This window comes from Onychomys torridus, chromosome 15 (genome assembly GCF_903995425.1).
Source record: "Onychomys torridus chromosome 15, mOncTor1.1, whole genome shotgun sequence".
NCBI lineage: Eukaryota > Metazoa > Chordata > Mammalia > Rodentia > Cricetidae > Onychomys > Onychomys torridus.
In genome coordinates this window covers 36,093,312-36,105,872 of record NC_050457.1, presented here as the reverse complement: position 1 = coordinate 36,105,872, position 12,561 = coordinate 36,093,312, and the positions used below count along the sequence as shown (strand labels likewise).

The 12,561-nt window shown below is 40.3% G+C and overlaps 1 protein-coding gene across 2 annotated transcripts in view; it reads left to right on the top strand.

Annotated features, from left to right (window-relative positions):
• Positions 1-12,561, top strand: part of Ddx4 (DEAD-box helicase 4) — a 73,945-nt gene that overhangs the window by 13,017 nt on the left and 48,367 nt on the right. The window contains exons 1-3 of one of the 2 annotated variants that reach the window (XM_036207420.1): positions 3,411-3,492; positions 4,437-4,522; positions 12,155-12,206. In XM_036207420.1, the coding sequence (XP_036063313.1) occupies positions 4,451-4,522; positions 12,155-12,206 (124 nt within the window). In that variant the 5' untranslated portion in view covers positions 3,411-3,492; positions 4,437-4,450. Of the gene's footprint in view, positions 1-3,410; positions 3,493-4,436; positions 4,523-12,154; positions 12,207-12,561 lie in introns of those variants that run through there. The other variant, XM_036207421.1, reaches the window with a different exon arrangement.

Sequence of the window (12,561 nt, the reverse complement as noted above, 5' to 3'; positions counted from 1 at the left end):
TTTCTGAAAACAGACGAAACCAAAACACGCCAAATTATGAAGACTGGGATGAAATTCTTTGCCTTTAGATGACATCATACATCAGTCAGCATCAAGGATGTTCAAGGAACTATGGCCTCATCTAACAGAAAAAGTAAAATCCCAGAAACTATCCAGATAATAACCAGTATAGGTGGATGCTCATAAGGGTAATGTACTACTGCTTTTCTGTTGCTGAGATAAAATACCATGACCAAAAACTGACTATGGAAGGAGTTTATTGTTGTTGTTTTTTTACTAAGGCAAGCTGAGACTGGGCATTCAAAAGTAAGAATAAGCCTCTGTGTGTGATTTATTTGGGAGCTGGGTGGCAGGCCCCTCAAAAGAATAAAAAAGAGTAAAAAACTCCCAACAACAGAACCCCAAGACAGGCTATTTGAAATACACAGAAGAGAGAAAAATGAAGAGGATGAAATACACTTAGGATAACTTTGGTGTAGTGGGTAGCTGTTCCAGCTTTGGCCTTGAAACACTGCCCCTAGTGTGGCAGGAAGTAACTGCCACACCTGGCTATGACTTGCCCCTGGGGTGTGGTCAAGAGGAGACCCCTTAAGACCCAAGATGCATACGTGTTTGCTCTCTTAGCTCCTCATAGTCCTGAAGGCTGGATTTGCAGACCAAGTCAGAGTTCCCTAGAGAACTACACTGGACTGTACCTCATCTCTCTCAGATCCTGTAATCGACCCCTTATTGGTTGTAAGTTACCCCTGAAATAAACCTCTTTTAATTACCAGATAAACGATGTGGAATTGCTTCGTTAATTATAGCAATGCTTTGGGACAATGTTAGAAGGGTAAATAGGTTACTGGGGATCTGAAAGGGACTTGAAAACACAAAGGAGTTAATTGATGCAACCACAGTCAGTTCTGCAGTGGACTATATGACCAGTTTTCATGACTTTATATAGGCCCATCTCCATGTATCTGGACTAGCCTTGTGACTTTCTCATGCACATAAATTGAATGAAACAAAGCAACAGCCTTATAGAGTGCCTGAGATTATCCAACAACCTTCAAATCTCAAAGCAGCCACTTGTAGAGAAATATGTTTGACCAGCTTACAATTGTTCTGACCATTCCAGCCATCAGATGCTGGAGTCAAAAAAGTAACCTTGGATGTTTAAACAAATTGATATTGGGGGCTGTAGATATACTCAGTGGTAGAGAGCTTCGCTGATATTAAACTCTAAGATGATCCAAGTTCCAATCAACATTTGAACATAATCATATAAGATGAGCCCTCTCAATGCACACAACCATGAGAGCATTTTTCTAAGCCAACACATTTTGCAATAGTTTGTTATATAGTAAAAGGTAACAAGAAGAGTGTTGTGAACTCTGGCCATATGGTAAAGATAGTGTTTTTGAGGGTTCCTCATTGCATAGTTCTTATTTTTCTCCAAAATATTGTGGTACACACCTTAGGGACTTACTGTTCTTCCCCCAATTTCCCCCTAATGCTGAATTCTCAGGCAAATGCTGGTGACGTCCCCTCTGTTCAAAAGCTTCAATCTTTTAGTCTTTATCTTATTTTAAAACTTTGTTATTGCATTTATTTATTCTGTGGTGTGTGTGTGTGTGTGTGTGTGTGTGTGTGTGTGTGTGTGTGTTCAGGCCACGGCGCATGTGTGGAGGTCAGAGGACAACTTGTGGAAATCGGTTCTCTCCTTCCTGTCTGTGGGTTCCAGGGATCAACTTCAAGTCCGCAGGTTGTCGAGTACATCTCACTGGCCTTTGCTTTACTAGTATTCAATTTTGGCTTTTGAAGCTGGGTGTTATGTTACACAGGTTGGCCTTGAACTAGCCATGCATCTGAGCTCCTGATCCTCCTGCCTGTACCTCCCAAGTAATGGTGACAGGAATGTGCCACTGGACCTAGCAGTGGCGGCCCTTCAATCTTAGAGGGCAGACAAAAGGATTCATTTCAGGTTCACAGACAGGATCTGTTGGTTAATGCGTTACTGCTCATAAGATGAAATACTTAAAAAAAAAATGTACAGGATTACTGATAGTGGTGACATTCACAAGTCCTCTTTCTATTGCTGCTCGGGACACAGAGGAAGCCAGCTTTCTTTGTTCTTTGAGGCAGATAATATCCGGTGGGAATGGAAAGATCGAGACTTTGGTCGATGTTCTGTGTTTCCTAGAATCTGTTCACCAGATTCCACAGTTCAATGATGAACCTCCATTTTGTGATAAAGGGCCAGAAATGGCTGTTCGTGAGAGGAAGGTTGTCCAAGAGACCCTGACCTGGAATTTGGCTTTTCTTTTTCTTTCAACAAAGAATATTTGTTTAAAAACATGTTTACTTTAGGAAGTTTGTTCACATTTTAAATGACAGCTATATTAAAGTATATAGTGGTTTGGCCTTTCTTAAATGTGACATAAACAAACAAACAAACAAAAAACAATTCACCTTAATAGTCTGGCAGGCTCTACCTAGTGCTCACTAGATAAACACTAACATCTTTTTGGTGCTGAAACAAGGTGGTTCTAGGAAAGTTTAAAGCAAGCTTAAGCTGGAGTGCCTCTCTTACATCTAGCATCTTGTATTGGGATTTAAGTTCCTGACAGATATCTAGACATTCCTTCAAAGATTCAGAGAAAGTAAAATGATAGGAAAAAAAACAAAAATGAGAACTGTGCTTTAGATACATTTCATTGTTATGCTTTTTTGGGGGGGGGGTTGGGAAAACATCGAAAGATTTCCTTCTAGAGAGATGAGGAATGGACAGAGTTAGAATATGTAGTTAATGAGCGCTTTAAATACTGGCAACTGCCCTCATGGATGTGATGGGGTAAACCATAAATCCAGGCTTTGGCAAACAAGCCATATTTCTCCCTCTTTTCTGCTTGAGGGGCTGTTTTCTTCCCATAGACTAGCTTTCTTGACAACTCCAAGATGAAATCTCATCCTCACTTTTTTTTTTTTTTTTTTTTTTTTTTAAATGGGGAGGAAAAAGCTTCCACTTGGAGTGGAGGCAAATGTATCTGTCAAATCTAAAGAGAGAACTTCAGACATTTAGACCCAGCAGGGTCAAGCCAGGCACTGTGGAGGGTCAAGAGAAGGCCTAAGGAGCAAGGAGGGGGGACATTTGCATGGCTCCCATCCAATCTTGAAAAACTTTCGTAGGACCCCCTAGAGGGGCCCGAGGAGGTGGGAAGGATGCAGTGGGTTGCAGGCCCAGGGGCAGCCTGCTCCTGCCGGCCTAACAGGCCTCACAAGCCGGCCCCGGGGCTCGGCTTCATCCAGGGCACAGAACGTGCTGGCCCCTTCCATGGGGCCGGAAGCCGCGCGCCGCCGCGGGCGCTGATTGGCTGGCGGAGCCCGTTGCCTGGTGCTATTTGTTGTCCGCCCCCACGCGCACTGGACGCAGTCAGCGTCCGCACGCACGTGCAGCCGTTTAAGCCGCGTCGGCGGCCGCGAAGAGCCCAGGAAGCCCGGAGTGGAGAGGTGAGTGGGCTCGGGTGGCCTTGCTCTTGTCTCGGCCGTCGGCCATGGACGCCCGAGCCAGGCCCAGCGGCCCCCGGGGGTCCCGAGTGGAGCCAGAGCCGGGGCACACGGGCCTGCGTGCGGTTTGAGGTCGGCCCCGAGGGCCCTCCCGTCCCGACCTGCCGCTCGACGCTGAGTGGCGCGGGTGTGAATTCACACTGGGGGCCCCCGCAGGGGAGGGAGGCCCAGGCGGTACCCCTCTCTGCTCAGTCCCTGGGCGGCCATTTTCCAGAAGAAACGGTGTCTGACGGCGCCCCGGGAAGCTCGACGACGCCCTCGGTCGAAGAGATTTGGGCCGCCACCGTCCGACATCCTCCCCGCCCCGTCTCCCGGGCCCCGACATCCTCCCCGCCCCGTCTCCCGGACCCCGACATCCTCCCCGCCCCGTCTCCCGGGCCCCGACATCCTGTGTATCTTTGAAGGGACGCAAAGGGAATTGACCTTGGCTGTCTCAGACACTACCTGGGTAACAGCCACCCCGGATGCAGCAAGCCATTTGGGAATCCCTTGCGGGAGAACACACAGATTTTGGGCAAATCCTAGGCATTGCTGGGGACACGGGGATTGCTTGAATGATAAACCTAGGCTTTGAAAGATTAAAAAAAAAAAAAAAAAAAAAAAAAAAAAAAAAAAAAAAAAAAAAAAAAAAAAGCTGGCTATAAATATCACCCGTAGTCGAGAAGCGAAAAGGCTTTTGGGGAAGATGATCACATTAGTCTAGTAGTTGCAAGTAGTCTGTAAGGACAAAAAGATAATTTATATTATTTTATTTGGTGGTGGTAGCCAACCCCATTGCCTGTGCTTCAATTACTGTGTCTTTCACCAACACCACAGCCCCATAACCGAAAGGTAACAAGTCTGGTGTGACCGTGGCCGAAAATGCTTTTTTTTTTCTTTCTTAAAAGAACCTGTAGCTACCATGGGAGATGAAGATTGGGAAGTGGAAATCCTCAAACCTCACATGTCTTCCTACATTCCTGTATTTGAGAAGGTAATGCAACTCACACTGTAGAGTCATTAAATGTTGTGGATTTTTATCAGTTGAAAATCAAACTGTTGAGGACGTTCTAAATTATTATAGCCTGTTTAGTATTTATCTGCTTGTGATCTTTATTAACTATTTTATGGGGAATGAGAAAAGCAGGCTAAGCTTCAAATTGACTAACGTCTAAATGGTATTTTGATAATCACAAGCAAAAGCTGTAATACCACCAGTGTAATTCAAATCTCAATGCTTTAGGACTTACAGGTGAACACAAGCTTGTACAAATGTGCTTGAAAGTCTTGGCAGATAACTTGCCTACAGAGAGAATTCCAGGACAGCCAGGGCTACACAGAGAAACCCTGTCTTGAAAATCCAAAAAACCAACCAACCAACCAACCAACCAAACAGACAAACAAAAAACAACCCCTTTTTTGCAGAAGCTCCCTCACATTCAGAATTTCCATTTTTTTGTGTATATCAGTTCTAAGGGTTGTCTTTGTGGAAATGCTTATTTTGTACAAAAATAAAATATTCAGTGTTTTGATTTAGTTGGGGTTGATTGATATCAGATTTGAATTCAGATACCCCAAATAATAATCTGAATTTATAATATTTTTTGGCTTGAAACTTATTTTAGCACTAGCAGCTTTAGTATTTACACACACACACACACACACACACACACACACACACACGGTGTTTTTTTGTTTTTGAGACAAGGTTTTTCTGTAGTTGTGGCTATCCTAGAACTAGCTCTGTAGATCAGGCTGGCCTTGAACTCACAGAGATCTGCTTGCCTCTGCCTCCTGAGCAATGGTGTTAAAGATAAGTGTCACCACTGCCTGGATTAGTGTGTCATATTTATTATTTATTTATTTAAAATAATATAATTTATTTTTATTTTATGTGCATTGGTGTTTTGCCTGCATATATGCCCGTATGAGGGTGTTTAGTCACTTAGAACTGAAGTTACAGCTACCATGTGGGTGCTGGGAATTGAACCTGGGTCCTTTGGAAGAACAATCAGTGCTCTTAACTGCTGAGCCATCTCTCTAGCCTCATAGTTTTCTCTGCATCATAAAAACATAACATTTTTGTAGACAGGCAAATTACCTAAAAGTCTTGCTGTCTCAATAAATTTTTAGTATTTGTTTTTCAAAAAAATTTACTAATGATGTGCATGACAATACTTTTGATTTTTTTTACTTCAACACCAATTATGATTTCTTAAAAATAGTATTTTACAGTAATATAAAATTTTGTCAAAAGAATGTACTGTAATATGTGATTTTCTTTGGCTTTTTAAGATAGTGGTAGTTTTTCATTATCTTATTGTCCTTAGTTTCTACAGCTGTGTTTAATTTGGGATTTTTTTTTTTTTCCCAGAAATGGTCAGAGGACATTTAATGGCTTATTGTTCCTTCTGGTTCTTAATAGATTCATATAATAAAAAATTAATTTACTGATACAGGCTCTGTTGTACTGGACTTTGTAAGTCATCTATCTGATTTTTCTTTTCAAGATTTTTATTGTCATTAAATGTTCTTTAAACAGCATTCTGCTCTGTGGAGTGTGTTGTATATATTTATTGCACTGGGTTTCTGAAGGTGAATGGTGGTTAAATTTCTACCCCTTCTCCTCCTTCTCTCCTCCCTTCCTCCCTTTGTCTTTATCCTCTAAATGCAGGGATTATAGGCATGGGCCATCAAATCTGGAAGGTGGTTATATCTTTCAAATATACCTTTTTGGAAACTCTGTACTTTTTAGTAATATAACCATGTCTCTTGACATTGAGAATACTAAATTGATAATTCTATCTTATGATTTAATATTGTTGTATGGAGCCAGTTTGTAGTAAGTTTCTTATTCTTGTCTTCAAACTTGACGCTGGTTTTACAATTTAGTGACTTGTTAACCTTCGTTAACCTAAAGGAACATGATACAATTCATAGCTTTGTTGGCTTTCCTTGTTTGAGTAAAAAATGCAGATGGTAAGGATAAATACTATTCTTATGGAGGAAAATCCTAAGGTCTTTTATTCAGAATTTTTTTAAGACACTATTTTGAGTGTTCCCAGTGAATTTTCATTTCCATTTTGAATTTAGTGGTTTTGAAATAATCTTGTGCTAATATTGTAAACAGTATCTGTGATCAGATTTTTAATGAGCATTCTTTGAGGTATAATAATATATATGCGTATATACTTTGAAATACTAGGGCAGTGTTCTGATAGCTCTTAGAACTTCTAAAATCTAGATTTGGAAGTAAACGTGCCACCTAAGGATAGAATAAAAGATGTGATTATGAAAAGCTGTTTAGCAATATAGTCAGAAATCAGAGCAATATAGTCAGAAATCAGTTGTTACACATTTGTACATTGTTGGCGTATTAGGATAAGTGTATTAGATATTCAGTTTGATTACTGTGATGCTTTTTGTTAACTGAGAGTAATTCTAAATAGTGATCATTTCTGTGTAAGGCCTGTTTGTCTTTTGGGTACATTTTAGGATAAACTCCTGAAAATTAAAGTGGAAATAGATTGAGTTAATTTCTCCATAATTGTAATGTTATTAAGCAGTAGTAGCAGTTAGTAATAGTTGATGAAATAAAGTAAATTTAGATGTAGTTAGAGTTTTCCTGCCTGGCCCATAGTCAGGACAAATCTGCCAGTCCCACAGTCGCTCAGACCCAAACAAGAAAGCACACAGAAACTTATATTGCTTACAAACTGTATGGCCATGGCAGGCTACTTGTTAGCTACTTTTTCTATCTTAAATTAACCCATTTCTGTTAGTCTATACTTTGCCACATGGCTTGTGGCTTACCAGTGTCTTTACATGTTGCTTTCCATGGCGGCGGCTGGCGGGGTCTCTCTCCAACCTTCTACTTCCCAGAATTTTCTTCTCTTTGTCCTGCCTATACTTCCTGCCTGGCCACTGGCCAATCAGAACTTTATTTACACAGAGCGATATCCACAGCACTTCCCCCTTGCTTTTTTTTTTTTAAAGGAAGGTTTTAACGTTTACATAGTAAAATTACATATAATAAAACAATTATCAAGTAAGAATTATAGTTACAATATTAAAGAAGATATCCTATCTATCTTATATTTGTGAGTCTAAGGTTTTGTATCTAACTTATCTTGTATCATAACTGAGGAAATTATAACTATCTAGTCTTCAACCACATCAAAGACCGCAGAAGGATATAATATTACCTGAGAACCGGGAGAAGGATGTAAGCAACTTTCGGGAGTCTTGCAGGGTAGACAGAGACAGCTGGCAGCCTGGACAGTCACCTAATGTTCCTTTGTAAAGTTGGGGCATTTGTCTTTAGCCAACAGGGCTAGAGTCTCTCGGTCACTTCTCTCAGTGTTCTGTAGAATGTCTGGCAGTTTCCTCTGCGAAGAAGGAACCTGAAGGACCATTTTGTCAAGCAAAGTTTAGTGGTCACCTTTCTATGGGTCCTGCATGTCCAGTCGATCAAGCAGTTCAGGCAAGAACAGTTTCTTGCCCAAAGATTTGTCCTGACTATGGGCCAGGCAGGAAAACTCTAACTACATTTAGATGACATCTCAGAATTAATAGTAAGAATATAGGTAAACAGAAATGTATTCCTTTAATGGTATTTGTAGCTACACTGAGAGAATATTTATGGGTTAAATATTTTAAAATTTCTATATTGGTGTGTTTGGGTGGCTTAAGAGACAACATGGTTTTTAGCTGGGTGTTCTAAAAGCAAATGAATAACATGACCTATGATTTATTTAACGTATTTTTACTTAATCCTGTGTGCTATAAATAATAGTGTTGGACATGATAAAATACTTTCTTTCAAAGACATTGTATTTTAGGAGACAGAATAAACACGTTTGAGAAACAACTAACTACCTGGCAGAAAGAGCCATAAAACCAGAGAAATGTGAATCTGTTATGTTGGGGTAGGTTAGCTCAAGTGGAGAGGGATGGCTTCCTGGAGGCACTGACTTGTGAACTGAAGACCAGAAGGAGTCTCAGCAGGACATCAGGTGAAAAGGTCCCAGAAGGGACCAAACAACACATTAGAACATTAGGAAGGCAGGTGTGTTAGTCTCAGATATCTACTGTACCAATCTCCATAAAATGGGTAATGTGAAACAACAGTTTGTTCTCTCCTTGTCCTTGGAGCCAGAAGTTAGAGATCAAAGTGTCTACAGGTCTGCCCTCCCTTTGGAGGTTCTAAGAGAGAATCTTTGGAGCTTCTAGCATCTGTTGTAAGTAGACAGTCCTCGGCTTGTGGCTCCTGTCACTCACCCAGATCCTGCTGCCTCTGTGTGTGTGTGTGTATGTGTGTTTTCCCTTTAGCTCTCTCTCAATATCACTTGGGATGACAAATGAGGACTCAGATGAATATTCTATATCAAAATCCCTAGTTGTATCTGTTATGATCCTCTTTCAAATAAGGTATTTATTAATTCCAAGGATTAGCGGCATATATGGGATATAGAGTACACCCTAGCTGAGAAGCTGTTGGCAGTTGGTGGCTGCTAGGGGAGGGAGAGTCAGTTTTTTTCAGGGGTGCGGCCCCTCAGAAACTACTTGTGCATATGCTGGCTGAACTGAGTAAATGGACTCAGGGCTTTGTAAAAACTGCACGAAGCTGGGAGGGACAAGTGGTGGTGTGGGTACAGAGGAGGAGTTGCAGGAGAGGCCCCGAGGATTAGTTTGATCGTACATGATAGGCATGTATGAAATTCTCAAACAACAAATCCCAGGATTAGGACTTGGTCTCTCTTGGATAGCCAGTATTGCTAAAGCATGAGTTAAGAGAGTGAGTGGTACAAGCAAGTCAGAGAAGGAGGAAAAGGAAGAGAGGACCTGAAAGTCATTAGGCACATATGCTTGGTAGGACTGAATGGGATGGATTTAGGTCATGAAGGAAAGAACTTAAGAATGATGAGTAGGTTTTGTAACTTAAACTACTAAATTGATGATTTGCTATTTCCTGAAATGGGGCTTCTATGGAGGGTGAACAAGTTTGGGAAGGAAAAACAAGATGTCTGTATTTTCTGTGTTCAGTGCCTTCTATGCCTATGAAGGCTTAGATGCATAAGGGTGGCAGCCAGTAAAACATATATATTTGGAACATACATATATGTGGAATATATATGGAACGTGTGTGTATGAGCGTGCGTGTGTGTGTATATATGTGTATGGTGTGTTCCTTAGAAGGATTACACCCATACATAAAAGTTTAATGATTATCTCTGTATTAGAGCTTGGGTAAAATCAGGTAGAGTGTAATGGAGGCCAGATAAAGAGAGTTGCACACTCTTTCTTAGGTTCCAGCTCCCAAACTCTCAAAATAGCTGTGCCACTGACAGTGTCCAAAATGACGGTCTGGGCTCACTCAGCTCAGGCTGGACTCTTGACAGGGAAACAGAAGGATTAGTAGTGCAGATAGATTGAGCATTCCCCAGAACCAGTGAACTGGTTTCTGCCTGCCAGGAATAGCTACTTCAGCTCTGTATTAGCACATATCTGAGCCCATGCTAACCTTATGGCTCTGTAGGCATCTATTAGCAGTACATTGTAATGCATGTCAAAGCCACCCTGGGAGCCCGCAATCACCTCCCCACTTCCTTAAAAATTTCAGGTTGTTCCAGTTTACAGCTTCATGTTGTAATAAAATGGACCATTACCATTTATCAGTAATATTTTTGCTCTGTTTGACTGATAGCACCCTGTCCATTGGTAAGGCAGGTTGGATAATTCTTGTTTTGGTATCTGGTAGCTATAACTTTGGGCTTTTTTATTATAGTTTCCTAGGACATTTGAGTGACACTGTTGATGTTTTTGCTCTTAATGACAACTTTGAAAAATATCTGGATGATTGCTGAGCTACATAAAAGTTTTGAAAGTCACTTTAGTGTCTTTTATGAGAGAAATTTTAGAAAAGTGTTACCTGAAGGTTGCCACCTTGGTGCAATCTTTTCAACTTTGGCACACACTTGGAAGTACTTATCTGAAGGAAGACTGACTTTAATGTGATCATTTGACAATAATAATAATAATAATAATAATAATAATAATAATAAACCTATAAGTAGATACACCTATAATACCTACAAGTGTAAGTCGCTTCATTCTTAAATTATTTGTGTTGAATTTCAGAGCTATAGTCTGAAAGTTTATTTCTTACATAAGAATAAATAAAGGTGCTAGAAGTGAGAAAAATTACTTAAATTGTCATTAACACAGAGAAACCCCCATAAATACTGGAAGGTTCTAAGGTTACCTTGGTATTTAGTTATTGATTTCGTAACAAAAGTTGAATCTCCTAAGCCCATTGATTAGTATAATACTGCCACAGTAATGCACATGTATCTATAGCAGAGTTGTTAGATTAGAAACAGAAGTTGGCCTCAATCTCTTCATCTTTCTGTCTTAGCATCCTGAGTGCTAGCATGCCTAGTCACAGTGAAAATTTTAAAATAAGTATGTTTACTGTGAAGCTGCCTTCAGATAACTTTGTCTTGTGTTCTACTTTAGCTTGTAGCATTGGTAGGTTCTGTGAAATGCTGAGCTCTGCAAACAGTATCGTGTATTGTCATTGGTTTATTTACTTAATAACAGTTTATACTTTAAGGTATGTGGGTCAGCAAACCCTTCATTTAAAGTACTGGACAGTGAATGATTTATATATTGTAGGTTTTAGTCTCAGCCACAGCTTGACTATCACAGCTACTAATGTATTCATAGATTAATGAGTCGCTGTGCTCCAGTAAAATTGTTTATAGAAGTGGGTAGCCCACCAGGGTTGGCCCATGGCTGTAGTTTCTTATTTAATAATTTAAGTGATAATTTCATGTCACGTGTATAATGCTAAGATTACTATGTCTTGGAAAAACTAATGAGGATACATCTAGTGACCTAGAAAAATCTCACTGTTACCACTTTTTTGATGCAGTTACATAGTAGTGTCTCCCTTTAACTGCAGGTTTGCTTTTCATGATTTCAGTTACCAGTAGATAGCTGTGGTGTGAAAATATTAAGTGGGAAATTTCATAAGTAAATACTTGGCGTTTAAATGGCATGTCATTCTGAGTAGCATGTTAAAACTTCCCACCACCCTCCTTTGTCTTGCCCAGAGAGTGAGTCATCCTTTGTCTGGTGTATCCATGCTGTATACACTACCTGTCTGACATGGGTTTATGACCCATGATCACCTGACATATGTCAGAAGGTCACCAGTAGCTCAATCTTCCATTGGAATGTTTCTGTCCTCTATCCACTTTATCTCATTGTGTAGGCATATGTCAGAACACAAGGGTGGTGAATAAAGAGCAATAAGAGTTTTTACAGTCTGCTGCCGTAATTGTTTGATTTTCTTACTGTGCCAAGTTCATAAACCTTACCATAGGCATACATGTATAAGAAAAAGTATCTCCTGTATTTTGTGTGTCTGAGAGAGGGAAGAGGGAGTGAGGTGAAGAGAGAAAGAGACAGTGTATGAATGGAGATACTGCTCTTGGTGTCAGGCCCGGAGGGTCTTAGAATTTATTCCTCATGAAAAAGGAAGGGACTGTAATTTTCTGTTTGTGAAATAGATGACACATTCTTATTATTTGAGTTGAAAACTTGGTTTTTTTTCTTACAGGATAAATACTCTTCTGGAGCGAATGGAGACACTTTTAACAGGTCTTCATCAGGTATGTGTTAGAGCAAGATGGCCTTTTTTTTTTTTTTTTAGGTTAAAGGTTTTGTAATGATACTTAAGGAGTAGACTGATAGACATAAAGAGTTGTGTTTTTTTTTTAAATTTTCTAGTGAGGATTTATTCTATCTAGTGAGGATATTTTGGATAGGGAAACATATCTAAAGATGATACAATGTTAGAGACTGTATTATTTTTTTGTCCTGTTTTTCGTTTTTTGAGACAGGGTTTCTCTGTGTAGCTTTGTGCCTTTCCTGGAACTCCCTCTGTAGTCCAGGTTGGCCTGGAAACTCACAGAGATCCGCCTGCCTCTGCCTCGCAAGGTGTGCGCCACCACTGCCTGGTGAGAC